The 27,422-nt window shown below is 38.3% G+C and overlaps 1 protein-coding gene across 1 annotated transcript in view; it reads right to left on the bottom strand.

The window, feature by feature from the left end:
- SCARF2 (scavenger receptor class F member 2) overlaps nucleotides 1–27,422 on the bottom strand; it is a 121,384-nt gene that overhangs the window by 46,049 nt on the left and 47,913 nt on the right. The window contains exons 3-7 of the mRNA XM_072126540.1: nucleotides 19,791–19,849; nucleotides 10,840–10,941; nucleotides 8,733–9,252; nucleotides 8,321–8,539; nucleotides 5,641–5,769 (exon numbers count right to left, since the gene is read on the bottom strand). Of these exons, the coding sequence (XP_071982641.1) occupies nucleotides 5,641–5,769; nucleotides 8,321–8,539; nucleotides 8,733–9,252; nucleotides 10,840–10,941; nucleotides 19,791–19,849 (1,029 nt within the window). The remainder of the gene's footprint in view (nucleotides 1–5,640; nucleotides 5,770–8,320; nucleotides 8,540–8,732; nucleotides 9,253–10,839; nucleotides 10,942–19,790; nucleotides 19,850–27,422) is intronic.

Genomic DNA, 27,422 nt, shown 5'->3' with positions numbered 1-27,422 from the left:
GGTAACACGTCGGGAAAACGCGAATCGGGCCCTTAGTAAATGACCCCCACTGTGTAGTGTCCTAGATGCACAAAGATGGTTCCCCTCAATCAATCTACATTATTTAAACAAATTAAAATCCTTGCAATTTATGTTACACGTCTTCAATATGCTTAGCCAAAATAATGGAAGCATCACATGCTTCATGGTTTTATCACATATACTTTCTGTATCAATATACTTTCTGTATTTTATCCACAGGAAGTAAACAATGAAGCTTCCAGTTGAATGTCAGCAAGCAGGGATCTAGCACCAGGAGGAATTCATAAAGAAAGTATTTAGAAAAATTGTATATTTTTGCATTACTCAAACAATGATTTGCAGAAAGTCGACAAATCTTTATTGTATGTGAGATGTGGTTATAATTGTGGCTTCCAGCTTCTTGGGGATAGGTGAACAATTATCATTTCTGGCCATTAAGTCATGTATGGAACGGTCATGTATTTCCTCAAATAAATATACAGGACATCTAAATAAAAAGTCATGGCCACTTTGTGATTCTGGCTTTGTGCAGTGCGTATGGTGTGTGAAGCTTATCATTCTGTACTACTATACTATTAGGTCTTTTTTGGTTCTGATAAATTAGATGTAAGCAATCCCTGCTGAGAAAATGTAAAGAACTAATTTATAAGCTGAGTTTTAACCTGGAGGTTGTGCTAAGTAAATAGTGAAGTAATCAGAACCATATGTATAGGAATTTTTTCTACTAAATGTGGAAATCTGAAAGAAACTGTTGCATTATACGGGGGAGATCTGAAGGTTGCCCTCAATCTGTCAGAACACTTAAGAGAGTGTTTCTTTTTTAATTAACTACTTAGTTTTCATTTTATCACCTGAATTATTAATAATCTCTTATTTGTTGTAAGAGTTGAACAAACTAATGGAAATCATATTTAAAAAATGATGTTTAGCTGCATTTAAAAAAAACGACGTTTCTTTAGTTATGTCTGAGTTGGGGAACATGGACGACAACGAATTATGTTTACTATACTGCTCCAAACAGCGTAAAGCAGGATTCATATAGAGTACCTGTCTTCCCTCTGACCTATCTGTATTTTTAAAATTGTTAAGGGATGAGGGGACCTGTTCAGTTTACGCTGATTTTGGTCAAGCCCGAACTTGAATGTTCAGGTTTGGTTAGCGGAATGCTAATCTGGGCGCTCACCCCCTATAATGTATCCAGTGGCAGAGGGATGGTTACTACATCAGCACAAAATAAATAACCCCAATGTCCTTCTTTAAATAAATGTCAGATTACAATGGGTAAAATGTTCTACCCCCAGGTGCAAAACATCACCTTGTGTGTACCAGAACATGCTCCTAAGTAGGAGACAGCCATAGTGGATGACTACTCTAATGAACCTAAACCCATTCACAGACTCCAAATCCAAATGCACATCTTAGTTCTGCAAATAACCCACTTTGCTACCTCTCAACAACCTCTAAAACGTTCCACCATAACCACTGTACTTGGCCAACCTCAATGCCCTGAATAGCTCCATCTACTCTTCCTGCTTTCATTATACACTCCACTGGCCACCCTCCCTCCAAGGTATGTGATCAAGATCTAACCCTTAATCTAAGCCTGTCTCCATTTCTAACAACACTAGGCATGCCCCCTCTCTGACTAGGGTATGTCAGTCATCACTAGCTCTATTCTGAATTATCTTAGGTGAGCACTTTCATGTGTTATTCCTACTAGAACCACTTGTCCATTAATAACAAAAGAAAAAGCACATGAATAAATACACTGATTTGGCTATTATACAGCATTATGTCATCAAGGAAGCTTTCAAGGGAAATTTTTCCTTATCCCACCCTGAAAAACATATTTGCATATTTCCTAGACTCCTTAGTAGAGCATGTATGGCATTTAAGTCTCCATACACCTTCAATGGGGGCCTCTAATGGTAAATTCACTATAAGCTATACGGAGAATAGTTTCTATCCTGACCAGAGAAATAACACAACACTGATTTCTAAGAAAAGTTGCTCCATATATTCTCTTTGCTCTAACACTGCTGATTTTGGAATGTGCTGTTATTTTTACTTATCCATGTTTTATTTATTATGGTGTCAAAAGATTTTACTCTAAAGGGAGCGCTCAGATTTACAAATTAGTTTAAACTAAAACGCAGAAAAAAAACTACCATTATCAGGAACTAATGAAAAGTGAAACCCTAAAAGGATTCTTATGAGAATAATACTAAGCAACTCAAATTAAAGACTCATAGGCTTCATGGTAATACATTTACACTTTCTGAGACTTAGGTGCGATTTAAACTATTTTCATTTGCAAAACTAGGTATTTATGATACAAATTGCCTTCCTAAATCAGTTACAGAGAAGCTGTTGAGTAATTCTTTCATCCTGCATCTGGATGATCTTAGAAGGCCAATTTCATCAGTGGTATTTACATGATATTTTACCCCACAATGATAACCCCACCCAGCATTAAAATACATTACTACCCATCTTCTGCCAATCTTTAAAATGAAAAATGAGCATAGTTACTGTATAGATAACTACGTGGTAAGCTCTCGTGGTCATTTGTTTTTTAGTTAAACATGTAAATAAATAAGGTTCGATGACTTTTCTAAAAATGGCTTGACTAGGTGCATACAACTTTGCTATTTTATAAATTCCCCATATTGAGCTACAGTGAGGTCTCCATAAACACTACTTTGGGGCGGACGGGTTATCAGGTGACCCTAAGATGAAGAAGCTGCCATGTTGGGCAGATTTGTACATAACTTTTAGTGTTTTTATCTTAAAACACATTAATCCTATTTTATGAGCTAAAGTCATTGTAGTTGAAATTGCCATAAAGCCGTTTTTGATTCTTTAGTTATCCAACCCTTGACCTTATTTGGAAACATTCCCATAATTGACAAAGAAAAATGTCACTGAATATCTTATCATATGTTTCTACTTACAAAGCCATCTCTTGTATACATCTGTTCTATATGACTACGTTTAATTTGCAAAGCAGGGCCTACAGAACTCCCCTAGCAACTCACAAAATGCATAGAAGTTGTTCAGACCTTCAGATTATCTCTGCACAAGTCATTTATATTTAAATTAAGTTCATTACCTTTTCCGCACATCATGCACTAAACATGAATGATTGCCTAATATCCTCTGGCACAGAAATGAAGACTGTAAAATCTGTTCTAACTGCAAACAAACAACCCAGCCAGTAGCATTAAAGGGAACCGAGAAAGCATGCTGTAAAGAGCCAACTGCACTTGCTTGATCCTTTGTATAGCTTCCAGTAAGTCACTGTCACATATCAATGTCAGCAAATTAACACAAAAATCAAATGTGTTATAGAAAAGAAAAGGCGTGTCCTGATATCTTACCTTCAGTCAAATGTTATCCATGTATGTTATCTAACCTCCTATTTCGACACAAGTTTATTTGGTTCAGCATATTATGTGTGATAACTTGTTAGTCTACTGTTTACCATATATTATTATTCTATACTAGGAAAATCTGGACATACACAGATTTCCTGGAGAGCTCGACATGGGCTTATACACATTAACCAGACTGCAGTGCTAAATATTACAGAACAGAGCATCAATCTGTACACTAGACATATAGGGGGAGATTTATCATTAGGCAAGATTTTGAGCCGTTGTCTATGTGTTACACTGGCAGGTTTCCATCAGTCGGATTTATAGTCCGGTGCAGTGGTAAATGCCTTCTGATGTGTGTGCTCTATGTGAATAGACTGCACCAGTCACACGTTTAACATCTGCTCAATTTCTGCTTTTTTGTGATGTTTTTGCACAGGAAATTCTCAGATACTTCAAACCAAAAATTGAGCAAAAACTTGTGCAAGTTTGTGATTAAGTCTCCCCCCTGTAGTAGCAATGGACCCACATGCTCCACCTCCTATGTGGTGTCGTTTTGTTGAAAATTCTCAGTTGATAAATGTGGTGTTGCACACTCTGTGGTCTATTTTTTCCGCCATTGCATGACTTTAGAGTTTTTCTCACAAAAAAAAACTGCAAAAACAATGTTTGCGCATAAATTTGTGACAATTATATGCCAAGAAGCTACATAGGACTAGTGATAAATCTCCCCATACAGTGTAATGAACATTAGAACGGCTTTCTTGCTGGACTCAAAGGCCAGTGGCACACAACTGCACTAAATGCAGCATCTTTTAATGGATCAGTGCTCATGGACCCTATTTTGAAGGACTGTGCAACTGATCCATTAAAAAGTAGATCATGTCATAGTCAGAACAGTTTTTCATGGACAACAGTTATCAAGCAGTCTGCGCCAGTATTCAGGCATATATTGCACATAAATACCAGTGCAAACTGCTTACACATGTATTTATTAAGTGTTGTGCCATGTCTGCACTGTGTCCATTGCGACACAATACAGTAAACCTAAAGGGGCATTCTGATGCACATTTGCACCATGCAAGTCCAACATAATTGTGGCGCACACCCGTTAAACTGAATGCACTAGAAAAAACCTGGTGCACCCATTTGAAGCGCTTAGGGCTTGCACATGGTGCGGCAGATTCATGAAAACTGTGCAATGGTGTGTATGCACTCTGCACAATAGTGAGGCAAACTCACTATTAATAAATGTGGGCCATAGTCTATAGTTAATGAGGATCTATGGAAAACAGAAGCTAAACTGATGCAAATCGGTTCAGCTTTTAATGGTACATATGTATGCAGGTAGCTCAACTATAAAAACATACTAGGCAAGTACAGTTTTACATATAAAGACTATGATCAAAATATTCGATATACTTCACGTGGAGATCCACTTTAGACCATAACCTCCTGATCAACAACGGAATCTTCTCTGATAAGTATGAAAATAATTATAGAAGTACAGGCGGTCCCCTACTTAAGGACACCCGACTTACAGACAACCCATAGTTACAGACGGACCCCTCTGCCCACTGTGACCTCTGGTGAAGCTCTCTGGATGCTTTACTATAGTCCCAGACTACAATGATCAGCTGTAAGATGTCTGTAATGAAGCTTTATTGATAATTCTTGGTCCAATGACACCAAAAATTTTGAAACTCCAATTGTCACTGGGGCAAAAGAAAATTTTTTTTCTAGAACTTCCATTATAAAATATACAGTTTCGACTTACATACAAATTCAACTTAAGAACAAACACCCCTGTTAGGTGTAAATGTGACACTAAACCACCAGCCAGGGTTTATGGACTGGTGAATTAGAGTCCCAAATATCCCTTTATTAAGCTTGTCCATGCCTGGGATTGAAAAAAAGGCCCTAATGCTCACCTAAAGAGTGTGCACTGTTCTGATCAGACTCATTTCTGTGCTCACAGTATATAAGCAGTTCTTTTTACACTTCAGTGTACATGCACCTAAGGCCTGGAACATGTGCAGTAAAGCTGCATAAAGGGATAGGTTAGGAAAAGCATAAGGACACTAAACCACTGGTCCAAAGGGCCCCTTTAAGATGTTAGGCTTAAAACATGCATAAAAGATGAAAAACATGGGGCTAAGCAGATCAAACTAGATAATGCAAGCTACAGAACAAGGTTGATGACATTTTAGTTATGGAATTTGCTAAAGAAGATAGCACTTACTATGGTCCAAAAAAGCCTGCACTGCACAGACACTTTCCAGTCTCGAAATGGCACTCTCCATTGAGACAGTCGGTGCAGATGAAAGCACAGTTCTCTCCATATGTGCCATTACTGCATTTTATTTCACACCTGGAAATAAAATAATATATGATTAATGTCATTATTTATGTAATTATTATTATATTTTCATGCACCAGCATCAAATACAACTGTTATTGTGTCTCAATATACTGTATATACTCGAGTATAAGCTGATATAAGCCGAGGCCCCTAATTTTACCACAAAAACCTGGTAAAACCTATATTTTTTTAACTTTGGGGTTTCAGCACATTTTTTGCTGCTGAAAAACTAGGCTTATACTCGAGTATATATGGTACTTTCAGGTATGTACAGCAGCTTACCGGAATGAGCTATCTGTTTCCACTGTGCCAATTCATATTGAATATAGTAACTCCTGACAAAGCCACAGTAAATTTACTTTAGGATGTCAGACAGCGTTGTTCATTTATGCTGTAACTTCACTTACTTGTACTATGTAGCGGTTGCATAACTGATATATGAGAGCTTCTGTTCAATTATAAGTACTTTTGTGATGCACCATAGAACATATAAGTGCTCTCAGACCGCATTTTGTGAATACATTGGTTATATAGTTGTATTTACTATCACATTTGATTAAGATTTTGTGTTTTAAGAGACACTGAGCACAAACACCTTTAACACAAATTGTAATATCTCTTGTAATAATAAAATTGATTAATGTAATAGCTGTCTACTCTTTGCAGATCTGCAATAAATACAGAGTAACTAATATCACAGACAATGATACATGTCCATGCTATTACACTACCTCATGGTGTCACACGCATCAATTCATAGGCAATTCAATCTCTCTTACACTCCTTTCCTCCAACCATTTTGCCTGATCTTTCCATCATCCGTCCTTAGGCTGTTGTTCCAAAAGTGTCCAAGCTTTTTAAAATGGTCTGGTTCCTTCCTGTTTTTGAGGCTTACCAATGATTTACATCTTGTGGTAAACCCGCTATATTTACCCTGGTGAAGTCTCCTCTTTATTGTTTTCTTTGACACAGAAACATTCACCCCATGGAAGGAGTTTTGGATCCAGACATCCTTCACCAAGGAAAGAATTTTTCTGTCATCTACCACAGTTGTTTTCCACCTAACATTGGCTTGCTTTGCTGCCAGGAACAGCTCAGCACTCAGTGCAGATTCTACATATGAAATCGACTATATGGGAGGATTTATCACAGGCTGGTCTATTTTACACTAGTGTATGATGATAACACTGCGCCTCTGCCACGCAGGATACATCTAGAGGTTCCCATATGCACTTTTTTGCACATGTATCATTCAGTCATTTGATCACAGTGAAATGAGCATTGGTTGTTACAGCTTTGAGCCCACCACCCTGTGTGGAACTACAGTAGCAGGCAGTTGCACATTGGGGTCCCCAACAGTTTGCATCATAAGTACATTGGTAAGGTAGTAATGCGCTATAGGCAGCACGCAGATGTGGGGCAGGAACATCCTGCACCCGCCCTCTCCGCTGCTCTGCAAGGCCCCTTCATGCATGTCGAAGACCACCTGGCTGGAGGTGGCGTAAGCTGGAAAATAGTCTCAGTTCCTGACTATGTGCCAAGAATTGGGACTATCTTAGATCATGTACACCAGAAAACTGGTGTACAAACCTTGATAAACCGCAGATGGTTATCAGCCTACTTGTTTGAGGTTAAGGCCCCTCCTGTCAGTTACTGTAAATTTCCGGAAGAGAAAGGGAATTTGTGTGACACCTACTTTATCTTCCTTTGAGATTTTAGTTGCTATTTGATATCAACTTGTATAAGCAGTTTTAGACAACTGGTCAATGTCAAGATATACTATAGTAATAAAAAAGCATATCTCTCTTTACCTTTTATCATAGCTTAATAATATCAAATCTGTCATACAATACAGATAAATAAGATATGTCTGTCCTTACCGATCACCCATCCAGCCTGGATTACAATGTGAGCACTTCCCATTAATGTGGTTGCAGGTGTGGCCATCTTTACATGGAGGACATATTTTTTTTTTTTTTTTTTAAAGTTTTTATTATGAAAAATAATCAAATTACATTGGAATCATGATTTAGGAGACATTATAAACACTATATACATATATATTCAAGTCTTAATACAATCCTCCAATAGTAAAAAAAAAAAAGAACAAAACCTTACATATCAATTGAACACCCTAAAAACCCCTACAACCAACCCTCCACCCCCCTCCCACCCACCCCCTCCTGCCGTGAGGAAAAACTGAAGGATCCATCTGCCATCTAATGACCCAACTACAGACCTTTTTGCGAATGCACCTCCCTTTGAAGTTTTATTATCCGTAAATGAACTACTCAATCGTTGGGTAACAGAGGGAGCATGTATTCCAGGTAAGCACCTCAGGGGCCAGAGAAAAGAACAAGACAATCTAATGTCCCTAAAACTGAACGTGCTGTTACTGTTCTTACGCATTCTCGGTCCCCGTACACCAGATCTTTTTCCATTTATTCAACTGACCGCTCTTAACCGCCATCAAAAGCATATCTCTCTTTACCTTTTATCATAGCTTAATAATATCAAATCTGTCATACAATACAGATAAATAAGATATGTCTGTCCTTACCGATCACCCATCCAGCCTGGATTACAATGTGAGCACTTCCCATTAATGTGGTTGCAGGTGTGGCCATCTTTACATGGAGGACATATTTTAGAGCATTCATGACCATAAAAACCATGGGAACAAGCTTGATCACACCTTGTTCCATTCCATCCTGGTTCACATGAAACACATTTGCCATCAGCAGTGGCACAAGGATGATGTTCCTTACACTGACCACACCTGGGGAAAAAATAACATGACCATGAAAATTATGTATAAGAACCAAAAAAAAGTACCAAATACACCTATTACCAAGTGTATATATTATATTATAATAAACCTAGTAATTTACTGCAAACATAAAGCCATCACTTGGATACTGCAAGCTAGTCCTCTTTTTAATGAAATTATGAAAATAGTAAAGTCTTCTTACCGCCTCCTGCAGCCCTGTCCATACAGTCCAGCTGGACATGGTTCACGGCAATATTTGCCCCTATAACCAGGTTCACAAGTGCAAGTTCCATCATGTTGATTACACTTCCCTTTGAAGCACTGGCACACACGTTCACATCGTGCACCCCATAGGCGTTCTCTGCACATGCAGCGTCCAGTCATTTGATCACAAGGTGAGTTGTTGCATGGACATTGGTTGTTACAGCTTCGAGCCCACCATCCTGGGTGGCAAATGCATCTTCCAGTGGCTTGGTCACACTGTGAGTTGGAACTACAGTAGCAGGCAGTTGCACATTGAGGTCCCCACCAGTTTGCCTCACAAGTACATTTCCCGGTTTCCTGGTCACACTTGCCATGTTTACAGAGACAAGCATTCTCACAGTTGGGTCCCCATCTGCTCGGAATGCAGGTACACTGACCGCTTACATCATCACACTGTCCATTTGGGTGGCAGGCACATTTTTCTTTACAGTCTGGACCCCAGAACTGTTTTGGACACTCTAAAATACAAAATATTATGAAACTATATTATTCATTCTTCCAGCAAGTTACCAAGCATTGTAAAACAGCTAATCCAATACTTTGTCAGAATGCTTTTTTCTTCTATAGTACTGTATGCTCATCATAATGCACATATAGCGGGAGATTTATCATAGCAGGAGCACTGAAGTATGATAGCGGGTACAACCCCTCTGTCGCGCAAGATACATCAAGAGGCTTCGGCTTAGAAACCTAAATAAAGTCTTTAGATATGATAGTACACACCTCTTTCTACTCAAATTTCTATTCCAGATTTACTTTTGAAAACAGAGACTTTTAGGGTAAAATTAAATAAAACCTTGTATTGGGTAATCTATAAAATAGAGCTGACTGTAAGAGCTATGAAAACTTCCCATTTCTTCACTGCCCTTGGCAATGCAGTCTCTTGCTAGTTTCAGACTGATTAACGACTGTTAAAATCTTATTGCATATTATTTATTTTCTGGAGAAAGAAACATGAAAATACATTGATCAAAATTATTAAAGTATGACTTTCTCATAATAAGGAGCTTTCAATATTCCATACCGTTGGGACATTTGTAAGTCTGTTATTTCTTGTCAAGTTTATGGCCACTGTTCTCGGCCACAGGGACTGGATATAAATTTAAAAAAAATAAATATAGGTGGTTTTTAATTCTTTTATAACCCTTTTGCAACTGTCCATAGTAAATATATGTCAGGTGGTCGTGAAGGGGATTATAGAGAGGGCTGACACGACTGATTGCGGCAGTTAACCTTTTAGGTGCCACGGTCCAACTCGATGGTGGCACCTAACATACCTACAGCATAATTAAATGGTCATCATCGCCCTCCGTGTAGTCATAGGAGGGTGACGAAGGGCATAATGACAGCCTATTAAAGGGTCCCATAGCTGTCCTTTCTATATTACAGTCTGTCTGACACCGCTTTCTTTAGTTCTCTTCTCTGCTTTTCTGACATTGCCTCCAGCACTACTTTCTGTAAGGTTGCTCTATGGAAGTGAAAGCCCAACCCTTACAATGGTGGCCTGCAAAGGCAATCTCCACAAAGAGACATTTTCCCCTTCCTGACCCATGTTTATGGCCTCTCTTCTAGCCAAACCAGTTTCTTGCAATACACTGATTTGACACAAAAGACTACCTATCTTCATAGGATGCCTTTTCCTATTGAAAGGTACTTGATTGGCACAATCTGTAGTCATATCAGAAGGCTTCTTGAAAGTGTAGCATTGACCTTTTAGATATACCATTTTGCTTATTTGTTCCTTCCCCAAATTCTCAGTGGAGAACGCACAACCCACAAGACATTTGTAAGATTGAGTCTGCTAGATGTTGAAACTTTTTAGGTTGTAAAATGCAACTTATTAAGTGTATATGCAAGATTGTAAGCTCTTGTGAGCCAGGTCATTATTCCTATTGTTTCACATGACCATTTACTACTCTGTAATGTCTGATTTTGTTTGAATAAGTGTTGGGAATAGCTTCTTTAACAGGCTGGTTTAACAGAACCACAAAGAGATGGGGACAAGGTTATACATGAAGAATCAAAATGTTCCTTGTAATTCTTACTTGTTTCACAATTGGCACCAAAGTATCCGTGTCGACAGCGACATTCATTTGGCCGGACGCAGACTTCATTTTCTTTACAGGTAAAGTTGCCTTCACATATCGCTAGGAAAGAATTAACATGACCATTACATTATAGAAGAGCTTCCAAATTCAATAAATACAAAAAATAAAGAATTCTTGAGGATACCAAGCTCTCATGCTAGGAATTGGTACCTGGGTCAACACAAAGTAAATGATGGGGAACATTTACTAAGAACAGTGAAAACTGCACTATATGCAGCTTTCTTTTGTAGTGAGCAGGGTGCACCAGATTCAGGATTTCTGACACACATTCTTCATGAATCTGGTGCCCCTTGCACTGCTCCGACAGAGTGCAACACTTATTTTTGGTGCTACTTTAACCTGGGGCATGCAACACACTTCTGTCAGACTTCACCTGTTAAATCTGGAGATGGTCCAACTGAGCACCGGAACTCCCCCTAATTTGTGTTGCATGATGCCTAGTGCAGCCACAGCACAAAAGGGTCACATGTGACACAATTGTGGTGCAGACACTTCTTAAATACCTGTACAAGCAGTTTCCACTAAAAAAAATGGCAAAGTCCGACAGAAAACTGGGGCACGGCCCTTAGTAAATGTGTGAATGAACTTGACAGAATGGTGACTCCTTATATACATACATTGCTGACAAGAACTACATTCTGTTGAATTTTTATCTCCTATCTGACTTTTAGAACAGCAATAGGTGGATAAACATACCTATGATGCGAGTAAAATACACTATGATTAGTTATAATGTACTCCATATAGATGTGACTATTGTGCAAATAAAGAAAATATTGTAAATTTAGGATAAAGTAGGGTAAAATACAACTCTCTATGACTCAGCTAATGTTTATCCAAATGAATTGTCCATACACATGATTAAAATATATATTAAAGTCAGTCAAGTGAAACAATGAAATTTGCCCTCTGAACAGTGTCAGTATATTCTTGTAAAATTGTGCTAAAATGTTGTTGCATACAGAAAAAAAATTCATTTAAAGTCTACATTAGGCAAAAGTGCAATTAAATGCAGAAAACAAATGTGTATCCAATCATACCATGTTTCTCAAAAGTATATATATAAAAGTATTCCTGGCTCCCTGCTAGCAAAGAGAATTGAGTCATGGAGCCATCTGTGCAATGCTGCTTAGCTCTCCCCTTCCTCCTGCTCCCTCATCCCCCTTCCCTCATGCAGATGTGAGCTGACTCAGATGTGGGCCAGCAGGAGAGCAGTGATGACACAGGGACTTGAAGTCTTGCACAGGCACCCAATTACTCGATCTGCTTTTCTGACAGAGAGCCAGGTATACTTTTATATGGAACTAAGAATGTTTATTATAATGGAAGATAGGTAATTAGTATTAACCTATGGGAACCTGTCATGGGTGCGGTGGAAATCAATCAAGGCTGCTAGGAAAGGAAATACACCAGTGCATACACTACCAAAATACATGAGTACCACAGACAGAGGCTGAGGATGTAACAATAGGTCTTATTTTAGCATAAGGCCTGAAAAGGTGAAAATATCAGGCTAGGGCTTATTTTCGTTGTAGAGCTTTTTGGATATTTTTTTTGGAAAAATATGAAATAAAACAGATAATAGAAATGTTATCTATAAAGCGGTTGACTCGTGATCACAATCTCTGTCCAAATATCCCATTATGGAAAAATTATTATGTTGGGCTTATTAGGCATATTAAAATATTGCCAGCTGAACATTGAGTGCCATTCACCTGTATCAGCACCATGTAATATTATCATTTTTCATTCATAGTATCATAGTATATAAGGCTGGAAGGAGACGCAAGTCCATCAAGTCCAACCTTCAAGAATTAAATAAATGTTTTATCCCCATAACCCGTGATATTTTTTCTCTCCAGAAAGTCATCCAGGCCTCTCTTGAACATGTACATAGAGTCGGCCATAACAACCTCCTGCGGCAGAGAGTTCCATAGTCTCACTGCTCTTACAGTAAAGAACCTTTGTCTATGGTGATGGTAGAATCGCCTCTCCTCTAGGCGTAGAGGATGCCCCCTTGTCCTGGTCACAGGCCTAGGTATAAAAAGATCTTTGGAGAGATCCTTGTACTGTCCGTTCAGGTATTTGTACATTGTAATGAGGTCTCCCCTCAGTCGTCTTTTTTCTAAACTGAATAATCCCAAATTTTGTAATCTGTCAGTGTATTCTAATCCCCCCATTCCCCTAATAATCCTGGTTGCTCTCCTCTGCACCCGTTCCAGCTCTACTATATCCTTTTTATACACTGGTGCCCAAAACTGTACACAATATTCCATGTGTGGTCTGACCAGGGATTTGTATAAGGGCAAAACTATGTCTTTATCATGAGAATCTATTCCTCTCTTGATACATCCCATTATTTTATTTGCTTTAGCAGCAGCCGCCTGGCTCTGGTCACTAAAATTAAGTTTACCATCCACCAATACGCCCAAGTCCTTTTCAGCTTCAGTTTTACTAAGTAATTGACCGTTTAGAACATAATTATACTTTTTGTTTCCATGGCCCAAGTGCATAACTTTACATTTATCTACATTAAACCTCATCAACCATTTCTCTGCCCATCCCTCAAGCTTCCACAAATCCCTCTGTAATGCTAAACTATCGACCTCAGTATTTATTACTTTACACAGCTTAGTATCATCTGCAAATATTGAAACTTGACTGTGTAAACCCACTACAAGGTCATTAATAAAAATATTAAAAAGAAGTGGCCCCAATACTGACCCCTGTGGCACTCCACTGGTAACATCAACCCAATCTGAGAATGTGCCATTAATGACGACCCTCTGTTTTCTATCACTAAGCCAATTACTTACCCAGATACACAGATTTTCTCCTATTCCCAGCAGTCTCATTTTATATACCAACCTTTTATGTGGCACGGTGTCAAATGCCTTTGAGAAGTCCAGATATACAACATCCACAGCGTCCCCCAGATCCAGTCTTGAACTTACCTCCTCGTAGAAACCAATCAGATTAGTCTGACAGGACCGATCTCTCATAAACCCATGCTGACGCTGGGTTATAAGGTTGTGCACAGTGAGATACTCCAGGATAGCATCTCTAATAAACCCCTCAAATATTTTCCCCACCACAGCAGTTAGACTTACGGGTCTGTAGTTTCCAGGATCGCTATTTGATCCTTTTTTGTATATTGGTACCACATTTGCTATGCGCCATTCCTGTGGAACATAACCAGTCCTCAGTGAATCTTCAAATATTAAAAATAACGGTCTGTCTATCACCGTACATAATTCATGCAGAACCCGGGGGTGTATGCCATCTGGCCCCGGTGATTTATCTATCTTAGTGGTTGCGAGGCGGCGCCGTACCTCTTCCTGGGTTAAACTGTTGACATTATAAAAAGAATTAACATTATTCCTCATTGTGTCTTCCACCAGGGGATTTTCCTGGGTAAAGACAGTTGAGAAGGCGACATTCAGTAGATTGGCCCTTTCCTCGTCTCCTTCCACCATGACCCCCATGTTATTTCTAAGGGGACCCACACTCTCTGTTTTTAGTTTCTTATCATTTATATACTTGAAAAATAATTTGGGATTATTTTTGCTCTCCCTGGCAATATTTCTCTCAGTCTCTATTTTTGCGGCCTTTATCTGCTTTTTACAGGATTTATTTTTCTCTCTATAATCCTGTAATGCCTCATCGCTACCTTCACGTTTTAGCACCTTAAACGCTTTATCTTTCTCGCTTATTGCTTTCCTTACAAGACTAGTTAGCCACATAGGGTTTTTCTTGTTCCTTTTATGCTTTTTCCCATAAGGTATGTGTTTCTCACAGGACTTTTTCAGAATATATGAGAAAAAGTCCCATTTTTGGGGGGGGCTTTTGTCCTTGAGAGCATTATCCCAGTCTATGCCTTTAAGGTCTTCCCTTAGTTGATGAAAATTTGCCCTCCTGAAGTTTAGAGTGTTGGTTGCCCCTTCATTAACGCTCTTAGTAAAGCGTAATACAAAATCAATGATATTATGATCACTATTCCCCAGGTTCCCCCCAACCTGTAGTTTTGATACCCTATCAGGTCTGTTGGTAAGGATAAGGTCCAGCAGTGCCCCCCGTCTTGTTGGCTCCAGGACTAGTTGCGACAGGTAATTGTCTTTTGTTGTTGACAAGAACCTGCTACCTTTGAAGGACCTGCAGGTTTCTGCCCCCCAGTCAATATCTGGGTAATTGAAGTCCCCCATGATAAGTACTTCACCATGCTTTGAAGCCGCATCCATTTCACTTATCAGCATTTCCTCTGCTGCCTCCATTATATTTGGAGTTTTATAACAAACCCCTAGTAATATTTTATTTTTATTTTTCCCTCCTCTTATCTCCACCCATAGGGACTCCACATTTGCGTTACTGATGTCATCTCGCAGGACGGGCTTGAGGCAAGAATTCACATATAAACAAACCCCTCCCCCTTTTTTATTTATACGATCCTTTCTAAAAAGACTATAACCATCTATAGTAACAGCCCAGTCATAGCTACTGTCCAGCCATGTCTCGCTGATACCCACTATATCATATTTCCGTTCCAACATCAAGAGTTCCAGTTCCTCCATTTTGTTTGTGAGGCTTCTGGCATTTGTGTACATACACTTTATATGGTTTTCCCTGTCCGTATTCCTTTTGTCCTTATTCCCCAATCTCATTCCAGCCCCCCTTCCTCCCCCATGGACTAAGACCCTTCCCAGCTCTCTATGTACACCGTCTATTTGCCCTGCACAAGTGTAATTGCCCTCCCCCCAGGTCTCTAGTTTAAACACTCCTCCAACCTTCTAGCCATTTTTTCCCCTAAAACAGCGGCCCCCTCCCCATTGAGGTGCAGCCCATCCCTACTGTAGAGCCTGTAGCCCACAGAAAAGTCGTCCCAGTTCTCCATGAACCCAAACCCCTCCTTCCTACACCAACTTTTGAGCCACTTATTTACCTCCTTGATCTCCCGCTGCCTTTCTGGTGTGGCACGTGGTACAGGCAGTATTTCGGAGAAAATTACCTTTGAGGTCCTTGCCCTGAGCTTATGGCCTAAATCTCTGAAATCATTTTTAAGGACCTTCCACCTACCTGTTACTTTGTCATTAGTGCCAATGTGGACCATGACCGCTGGTTCCTCACCAGCCCCTCCCAGTAATTGCATGAGAAATGTATTGTTTGGAGAAAAATTTTATAGACCAAAAAATATTGGCAATGGATGGAGTCCCCCCTAATTAGATGTGACAGGCTTTATAGCCCCTGATTGTTAAAGGGAACGTTAAAAAAAATTACCATATCCTCTCTTGTGTCAGCATTGGATGTACAGGCCAAGGCACACCCCCTTGAGGAAGCGACGGCGAAACGTGCGTCGGGGTGCTGTGGTGGTGGCCTCGTAATTTACAATCTTATTGTTAGGCACTTGTAGGTCATACTATGCCCCGTCTTGGGCATTATTAGTACCGGGTATTATTTGAGATGTGATTATCCTCATGTGCCTAGGTGCAATATCCCACTGTGGAATATACTGTCATTGACTTATGACCACCACCTCATGTGTTGTTGTTATTGTGGTTTTATCATGTTTTTAATTTTTGGATTGTCTATTTTTGGTGTATAATAAAAAGATGAATTTATAATATTTACTTGTTTTTGATGTTGAGTTCAACTGATCCTATATACGTTTTTTGGTATTCAAGAACTAAGATTCACAGACTTTCTATTCCGCTCCCTGATTTAGGATACATTCACACAACAGTGCGGGGAACATGTATATGGGCGCAAGCTTGCGGGCGTACATACGTCCCCATAGACGGTATTGTACCGCTTAGTACACAGGGATAAGATAGAACATGTCCTATATTTCCACCTGTGCGGCGTACATTCCTATAGAAAGGGGAGGAGTTACCGCTTCTCCTCTCCAGGGCGTCAGACCTGAAAGCTGCACCATTAAAATGGCCTTTCATATGCTACTATAATTTCTTCCTTTTATTCTATCACACAAGAGAAATTACATACATCATTGAAAATGAAAAGGTTAAAGTCTTTTTTTTATCAGCTATTTTATTTTATGTGTCATAACAAAGGATATTTTCGCTTATTCAAACATTTTCCGGCAGACAATATGCATAAATATCCAACTGAGAGCAAGTTGTGCTTTCAACTATATTGGCGTTTACCTTCTGCTGTCAGAGAAGAGATGCAAATTATAGTGCGGACTGTAGCAACTTGGACTCATGACATAATAATATCAGCAGCCTTAGATCTGCCAATGAAACATTGGTGGTTCAGAAAGGAAATTGCCTCACTGATTGACTTGGATCTACTCAGCATCCGGATATTAATGATCTGCCAAAAATACAATTTGTGGCAGAGTAAAATGAATCTATGTGCAACTGTTATATGGTAATAACATAATATTCAGAACCACTCAATAATTGCATGCTGGATAATATTCACAAAATACTTGCAAAGTGCGGGGAAAAGTCCACTGATTGCATATAGATATAAGCTAGTGTTAAACTTCTTATATTAGGACTGGCTCATACGAAGAACATCTACTATGACCGTACATGGGAGGGAACAGATTACTGGATACAATAAATGGTTCATTAATGTGGTTATGTTCTATGATTAGGTCTACAGGGGACTTTTTTTGTGGTTTATTAGCACCCAAAGACAGCTGCCATATTCCTTGCAGTCAACTGGCAAATTAACCAATCCTAAATATGTTATAGGGGTTTTCTGATCCCATTAGCCATTTTAGTATGGAATTTCACTTTATGGTGCTGCAATGTGATAACGCAGATTAGGTGGGTTTAAAATTCATAAGAAAAATCCTCTATATCAAACCAAATAAATGTGAAACTAAAGTAAGGGTAAATTTCACATTTATACAACACCAATCTGCAATATATGTGGCTTCTGTCTATGAGGAAATTACCTGAAGCATTGTATATGTACACTACTATAATAAAGAGAACAATGTACAGCTGAACACAGTGGGGCACATTTACTAAGGGTCCGAACACCGCATTTTTGTCAGATTTTGCAATTTCTTTCAGATTTGCCCTGAATTGCCCCGGGTTTTTGGCGCACGCAATCGGATGGGGGATCAGCACTCACATGCACCAGGAAGAAGAAGGTGAACTCCAGTGGTCCTCAGCGGGGGAAGCGACACATGCAGGAAATTGGACGCACGTTCTTAGTAAATCGCGGCAGCTCCGAATCCTTGTCGCACATTCCGGATAGGCGGTGTCAACAGGACGGGTAAGTAAATGTGCCCCAGTGTATTAGCTAGATAATTACTCCATTGAGGATCGGTAGGGATATTAATTAAAAAATATCAAGGTGTATAAGTTTATTATTCTATGAGTAAAAGCTTATGAGCCAACAGCTGTCTCTATAGGCACATAAATCCATGTAAACATGCTACTTAACATGTTCTTGTAGGCAACTATAACTTTTTATTGTCCAGACTAAAATAACCCTTATTAGTTATTTGTGGGGGTGGGGGGGATGCTGGGGCCTCTTCATTGTTGTCATTAGACTATTTACCTGCATGCAATAGTCTAGGACAAATGGGATGAAGGTGCAATATCCTCCACTTACTAAGATGATCTGGTGTTATCAACGAATGAATGTTAACAATAAAGTGACCGCAGTTTTCATCTGTCCACTGTGACATAAGTTAGAATATAAGCTTGCTCTTAAAGGTGTATGGAAAGAAGGAAAATAGGCAAATGGAAAGATTATAACATTTCCTAATCAGCAGGCATAGGGTTTTGTTGCAAAAGGTTCACAGCAAACCAAGGCTTATTTATACGCACTTATGCGGACAATTCTCATAGCAGGCGTTCCATGTGCACAAAGTATGATAAAGGCCCTGCCCACCCACAGCTGTAGATATATCAATAGGCTTAGACCGCCTCCTCTATGCATTGGGCTGCTGCACTGCCAGGCAAAACCATGACAGATTGGGAAGATTCAGCGGTGAATGTTCACAGGCTTTAGTGAGTGTACAGGCACGGGGCAAGAACATCCCGGGTTGGCCCACTCCGCCATCAGCTGCACCCTCATCATGCCCCCTCAATACCCACATGGCGTGGAGAGGGTGTGGTTGCAAGAATAATAGAAATTTCTTGCAGTGCACATGAAATTGTGATTATTTAAGTGCTTCTGTGCTATAAAACTAAAGTAGAACGTTACTGTGAAAGATCAGATAGGTAAAGTTCAGTTCGCTAAATGGTAACAGTCTGCCTCTCTTTACTTTTGGCCATCTTCTTCTTTCTTTTCATTTTTAAATGAAAAGGTCAGATATTACTACATACTACTCTAAAAATGAGTTTGAGTGTCTTTAAATTAGGATCTCTTATAAAAAAAAATGTGTGTTACTATACATACCAATAGTTATTTAATATGTGATGCATCAACATTTAGTATGAATACAACTCAAATCTACCTTGGCCAGTTGCCTCTCATATCCAAACCAACTTTGTACTCTTTCCGAGGACAAAACAAAAAGAAATGGATGCTAACATCAGAATCAAACAGCTCAGTTCTGCTAATTCTGGCAATTTTTTTTTAGTAAACTTTTTAAACGTTTCAAATTGAACTAAATTTTTTACAATTTACATTCTGTCCTTAAGATGAGTTATTATGCACAATAGATGTAGTCCACATGTGTCAAAATTCTGTCCACTGAGATTTCTAAAGAAAATTTATGCAATAGAAAAAAAAATTCTAAAATAATTTAGCAAATATTTTAGTGCAATAAATATTACAAAACATCGTAAACATGGGCCACTGTAGGGAAAGGCAAAAAGTTCAATGTGAAAGTCAAGCACCATGAGTTGTTTATCTGCTTATCACTATGTTCCCAAGTTTTTAGATCACCAGAATAATTTACTTACCAATTGGACACTCTTCTCCAAGTTGTTTCCACCCTGCGCAGCAGACAAAACTTGTACCCCTATTTGCAAAAATGAGAAATACAAAAAGAAAATTAAATCTGTAGAAAATGCAAATTTTCATATTGTTTTTGCATTCATAGGAGTATTATAATTCTATAATTTTAAATATAGAAACTGGCTTTCTATATACACATACAGTTGTGTGCAAACATCACTGATCTCCATTTGGGTTTCCTAATGCAATGTCTCATTAAAACCAATTCAACACAATATGATAACATGATAATAAAAGCCTTTCAAGACAGCAGTTCACATCCTTACGCCTTTCCCAAATGGTGGTTATGCATGAATACAATATTGGATACTTAGTGTATCAATGTATGTTAATTTTTCACAAAATCATGTAACTTTTACACCAATTGAGACATGTCCTGCCAAGAGTAAGAGTAAGAACCAATCTATATTCACTAAGGAGTCTTATTGCTGGTTACATTATGTAAATGGAACTAGATAAAGCAGAACAAAAGTTGACATATACAAAATTAGTTAAGAATATTTATGTAACCAAAGTTAACATTATGTCATAATTCAACTTTTTATGTTGGATGCTCTTTGTCAAATGAGGGGATACAATTGAGAAGCCTTGCCAGCCATGTGACTTTCTCACATACACAACCTTGCCAAGCATGTCCCAAGGCACAAACTTTCATCAATCACTGAAGAACAAAATTCATAGTCATCATAATAAAAACCTTGTGGTAAAAACTAAATGCGCAATAACATACAGCATTAGAAAAGAGTCCCATGTGACACTTTTTTAACTGTTAACCCTCAGCTACATAACAACCCCAGTAGTGCCATTAACTTGACAATGTAAGTAGACCAATGAGAATGGTTAATGGGGTTGTTGTGTCTTTTTTAGGGTGCCCTATATTTGTAGCTATGTCGTAATATTAAAAGAATTCATGGAAACATTAAACAGTCAAACCTCTGTAAGATGACCACACATACAGTAATTGAATTGAAAACTGGAATTCTAGAAGAATGGTCTCAAAATATGATAACCAGTATGTAATATATATGGTGGAACTAAAGAATTACTAAAAAGAATTACTAAAAAGTAAGGAGGTGAGGTTTCAGTACGTAACTCTCATTTCTAATGGTTTACATCTAAATACTATTCTTTTCATGTCCTGTCAAACATGGAATATTTTAATTTCCAAGTTCTATTTGTGTCTAATTTAAATACTTACTGTGCTTACTTGTTCTTATTTTGTTTTCACAGGTTGAACACTGAAAACAACATGAGTTCCGAGACTCATTCTACTCATTGTCAGCAGTAAAGCATAGTGAATATAGTGTAATGTTTCTGGAAATGTTTTCCTGGCAGATATCCTTCCCCTGATACCAACTAGCCCACATGTAAATGCCAAGACACATCTAATTACTGGTGTTGGCCAGGTGCATCCCTTTTTGGTCAACGTTTACTACATTACCGAAATACTTACAACAGGACAACTAACAGCCCTCAAACCATCGTCTAGGACTGGCAGCAAGATTTGCATTATATATGTAGTTATTCTTTGGCTCCTCCAATGATACATGAGAAAGAACTCTATATCCACTTAGTATTTCAAACCTGCCAAGCATCCATCCAAATGCAAGAAAATAGTGCTTCTGGCAACTGCTGCAGTGCAGAGTCTATTGATCCCAAACTTGGAAGAATTATTGGTGTGTGAACACGCTGCAGCAATCCTTCCAAGTACTGAGCTGTATATTTGTTAAATGCTAAGGATTTGCAGAAAGAAATAACTTTTGGTTATACACGACGGGGTCGCATACAAGAGCAGAATATTAATTTTTGAAGAAAGCTCTAAATTAGGGCGGAAAGTATATGTAAGTCTATTTTATTAGAAAATTATTAGAAAATATATACTTTTCTGACAATATGTCACAGTACTACAACCATTTAATTGTCCTCTTTTAAATACATTTTATTTTATGTTTTCTGATAAACTTTCATATTTGTTTTCAAGGTAAAATGATAAATGATTTTTGGTAAATGTTGTGGTATGGGAGCAATGCAGTTTTCACTTTTAGCCAATTTTTTTTTTACCTTTTATGGACATATTGCTGATGTCCCTGCTTACAATGCCTCCGTTATTTTAACAGTAAAGACCATACTGTGGACAAGCTACATCTGCAGCATAATTTTATCTTCTGACACAATGGCAGCAAAGCTTCAGCTATGGGATTGCTAAGACTCTAGGATTGGCTCCAAACAGATTTTGGTACAAGCCTCCTTTCTACATATAGTACATTTGTGACTACAGTTTTTGAGTTCCCTTAACACAGCCATCCACTATCCAACATTTTATATAATTCCCAGCATAAAGTCGTATATATTATAGCATAAGACAAATTATAGCTTCTTTCTTCAGCACACAGTAAGATTGGCATGTAAAACATCATTCTTAATATTTCCACCTTGAAGTCAAATATTTTCTACTCATAAGGAACATGGATCTGCCATTATATACATATGTTCTAAAATATCATGTTTATATGGGTTTTTGATCTCAGACCTGTGACTATATACACATCTAATTCATGTGCTGTGTAATAAAAAATTGCAGAATAATATGATTCCTACTGTGGGTCATTACTCCTCATAGAGTCTAATGAAGAATTTAGTCTCTATGTAAAACTTTAACAAGGACCCCCCATCACACCTCAGGGAGGCAAAGAAACAAACGATTTTTGGCTGGTATTTGTGATGTGGCCATGTATGTCCCTGGCCTAAATGTTACTGCATGTTTGTTAAAATGATTATTATTGCTGGTTAGATTTGCCTGGTTATAACTTGAAGATTCTTAGTTACCTGCTGGTCTGGAAAGCTACAGATCAGCAATAACATATTCTTTCTTTTTCACTTCACCAAAAGACTCCTTTAGATGTTTGCCATTTAAAGAATTACACATGGAAAGTATCATTTACAACTTGGTCAATAGCCAAACTGCCACAGGCTGATGGGGTTCTGCACAGTGCACATGGAAAATACTGAGATGATTATGCAGAATCATGGACAGAGAGGGAACACGTGGCTGGTGCCAATAAGTCATAACTTGGATTTCACTTTGCACAGTGACTTGAGAGATCTTGATGAGCTGTAAAACATATATTTTTCTTTTTTTATGTATGTTAATTAAAAATACCCAGTAGATTTTAAGCAGTAAAAGGTAAAAGCAAACACAATAAAATATAATGTGTAGCAGCCCTTGTAATGTGTTCTCTCATTCTTCAGTGCTTTTATTGCTATAAAAAAAAACTAAAATATAAGAAGCATTGAACGGCATACCTAAGCAGCACTGAAAATTCTCTCTTTCCCTCTCTCTCTCTCTCTGTGTATATATATATATATATATATATATATATATATATATATATATTTACACATAACACTTGTAAAAGAACAGGGATTGAAATTAAAGAACACTTTCAATTATTGGTGTTTATCTGGTGACTGGTGCTAATTTCTTTAATAACCCTTTTTAACTGGAAGCCTACCTCTGCAGTTTTCATTGACTTTGCATAAATATTGTGCCGTTCCAAAGTAACTGAGCCCTTCAGCAGCAGGTTGTCCAGAGGGGTGACCCTATGATCCATAGCAAGAGAAATTGGTCGTTCCAAGTCTGAAAATCAGAAGATGAATGGACCAAAATCCCACTAGAGTAGTGTGAGAGCCTAGTGATATCCTGTGGCTGCAGATGAGCTGAAGCCATTCATAGCAAAGGCCTGTGCACTCCGTACTGATTGTTGTAACCTTCAGAAAATGTAATTATAATCTTTCTCTGTGGCACAGTCATTGCTGTTCTCTTATTATAATCACCAGGTTTTTTTTGCAAAATAAAGGTTATATTTTGTATAAAAATAATCATTTATACTATTTTTACACTTTACTTTAGGACAGACAACAAGCAGTGTCCGTTCATAGTTATTAACACAGAAATACACAGAACTGCAATGCTGCTGTATACAAATACAAAAGAAGGGGTTGTTTATTCAAGATTTGCAAAGTTGCTTCATTTCTTAGAGTACATATAGCCTTGAATCATATTGCTTTCCCCCAGGCCCTGCTCGTAAATATTTAACCCCCCCCCCACATCCTCCCTCTGTCCAACATAACATATTCTCTAATTCAATTATTAACACGTTCAGTTATTAACACAAATACAACATTTCTCAGATATAATTCTAACCTCTCTCTATTGGTCCTGCTATTGTGTGTTTTGGTTTGCATGGGAGCCGACCATAAACCCAGACCTGACTATGGTCGGGCAGGACTTCCTGTCTGTTCAGCTTCCTCTCACATCAACACTGTACTGCCAGAGCAGGGGAGGAGGACTCAGAGATCACTAGAGCCAAGGGCACCATCTATGCAGCAGCATGAAAAGGAAAGCAGCTCTACAAACAAGATATAGTAGTATCTGTAATTGTTGATCATTCGCTCACTCACGTGTGTATATTCTCAGCCCCACTTGCATCTATTTGGTATGCTGCCCCCGGTGCAGGGAATCAGACAGACTTGTCGGACGTCCAGAAAATTTCACAAGGTGATGAAAAAGGAAGGGATTCCAGCATGCATCGATTCTTCTTAAAAACGAAAAGATATGGCAGTGCTGACTGTGTGTTTGAATGATTCAGTGAGGTAGTAGAGCTAAGTGTGTTATTAGGAATCTTACATCCATCTCGTGACTCTGATCTGTCTCATCTCTCCATTTCTATGTGTCAGATATTAGTAGAATTTTCAGAAGCTGAATGAAAGTGTAGCTAAACCCTTTATCATAAACTAAAACATTGGGGAACATTTACTATAGGGTTTCTGCCTTTTTTTGTGGGGGCAATCCCACCTCCTTTTCTTCTTTCTGACCCATTTATTAGTGGCCTGCACCAGAAAAATTAGATTTTCTGCATTCTCTGACTCCTCTCCGAAAATGGGTGTGGTTTTCATGGTATACAAACTCTGACACAATATATATCTGTCCTATCCATATTTTGGGCAAAGCAAAGTGGTGAAGAGTAGACCAAAACAAAAATGGTCTGGCAGAATAGAAACTGCAGCTTATGACAGAAAATTGTCCCCTGGACTGATGTCGGCTCTTCATCACTGACAACTAGTTGGAAGCCAAGCCAGCAGAGGTAAGGAAACTTTAGATAAACGCCCCCATTATCTGCACACATCAACAGGTTGATAGGATAATGTGCAATCAGTCATGTGTCTGCTCAGATAGTGCCTGCCCACAGAGCTGAATTTTAGATCCAGGCACTGTGATTGTGGTAATCTTCTGATATTTGTTATCCATAACCTCCCTCCTTCTAAAATCAATTTGTATAATTATGTTAATGAGCTAGAAGGGCTGAGGGGGGAGTTACCAGAGCCGCTCCATGCTCTGGCTTTATGGGTTGTTACACTGTCTCGCCCTCCTCCCTCACCACTTCCCCCTTCCTCTGCTTACAGTAATCTGATTGCAGCAGATGAGGTTTTAGCCCACAGTGGTAGGGGGAAATGCTCCTGCGCAGTGTAACAGCCAGTGAAGCTAAAGCACGGAAGGGCTCTGGTATTGCCTCCCATGGCCCTTCATTAGCATGATTTTAAAGTTGATTTTAGAAGGAAGGAAGATCTTAAAACAAAGTTTCAAAATCTGCACAGACGTATTAACACTGACATAGCGCTTATTCATATGACTGACTGTCTCGGTCATGTATTTTCTGTGATCCATAAAGTTTAGTAAATAAACAGTTTTCACTAACTTTTTTCACCCATTGAAGTTAAAATGAAAAAAAAGAAGAAAACAGGAGGATTCTGGATGTACAGTGTGTGAACAAAACCTTACGGTACACAAAACAGGTAGTGTTACATTATATAATTCTAGTTTATATTATATTAATATTGACATAGCTGTCTTGTCTTTTCACATAACAGTTTCAGAATTTTACTGTTAAATAAATAAATAATAAAACCTTTTTATTTCTATAGGGCCATGATATTCGGAAACCACCAATATTGTGGCGCTGAATGAAAGGCCATAATAAATGACCCCCTATGTTTCTAAAATACATTAGAAGAGGAATAACTGTGGCTGGAAAGATATATACATGCATAGAACTGCTTCAGCAAGAACTTTCCCAGAAATTCAGAAATATCAAATATTTTAGACTAATAAAAGTTTATAAGGCACATACTTTTCACTTGTTTACATGGACCATGTATAACATTCAGTATGTTCCTACATTTAAAGGGACAAAGAATGCATTCACTGCTATAACCCATCTGGTAAAAAAATTTAGCCTGAACACTTCTGCAGCCCTTCACTCTTCAATTTTCAAGCTTTTTCCTGCAGATAGTGATTGTGAGTGAGCAAATAAAGCACATCCTGATCCTTCTCATAATATAATAAAATGGATTATATAGAGTCCCTTTGATAAGTAAAAGGACAAGAGGCTTTTTGTTCCTTTACAAAAAATACCCAAAGGGTAGAACTTTAATCAGCCATCGGCCTCTGATGTAATGCAGCTACGAGAGAGGTTCCTCCACTCTTCTATAGGAAAGTAATTAGTTAGCTATTAGGTTAATTGTCACTGAAGCAGCAAGCTGAATGATAGAAAGACAAGAAGGAATTGTCATGTCAATATATGTTTCCTAACACAGAAATGAGCCTCTTTGATCTACCTTAGACAAGATACTGCTGAATAAAGCAAATATTCCACAACCTTTGTTACTGTACATAAATATTTAAGAGCAGCTTACGCAAAGTTCACACTACCGCTACTTACCTCCGTTAAAAATAAAGTAAAGAACCATATATTTCGCCAGTCCTACTGTAAGGCATCTTTTTGCTTATTGATCAATAAAGTTTTGTTGAAACTAAAAAATAGTAAAGAACAGAGTTTTAACGTATCTGTTAAAAATCCCATTGGCATCAATGTAAGTTTTATGTCATCCATTATGGTCAGTCATTCGATGTCCATGCGTTTTTTTCAAACAGAGAAAAATTACTGCGACCACTAGAATTTTTTCCATCCAAAAAAAGCATGAATGGAACATAAACATAAATGGAATATAACGGATGACATAAAATTTACACTGATGTCAATGGGATTTTTAATTGACATTTTAAACCTCCATTTGCTCAAAGGTCATAAACTGTACAATACAACCTATTGTTTATCTGCCCTTATGAGTGACCAAAAATAGACTTCATTGTTATTTATGCTATGGCTCTGAACTCCACAGCAGATAAATTATTAGGAATTCAACCTTTTCCACGCATTTGGCTTCACTTTGGAATGTCCAGCATAAACATCACACAGCAATTCAGTCCCGTGTCTACCTGACTTTCCATTCTTTTTTTCTTCTTTTCTTTTCTTTCCTCTCTAATGGACCAGGAATTTCTCTCTTTTTTCATTGCTCTGTCTTAATCTATTTATGATAGTCCACTGAGAATCATGAAATTATTGGTAAGGGCCAGTGAAAGTCTGGCAGTATTACAAGCCTCATACTTAGAAGGTTCTTCAAGTTTTCATTGGGTGCCCATGATAGGTTTAAATCCAGACAGAAGACTATTCACACTA

This window comes from Engystomops pustulosus, chromosome 1 (genome assembly GCF_040894005.1).
Source record: "Engystomops pustulosus chromosome 1, aEngPut4.maternal, whole genome shotgun sequence".
In the NCBI taxonomy this organism is placed as follows: Eukaryota; Metazoa; Chordata; class Amphibia; order Anura; family Leptodactylidae; genus Engystomops; species Engystomops pustulosus.
Note: the sequence above shows the minus strand (reverse complement) of the source record. Positions and strands in the feature narration are given on the sequence as shown.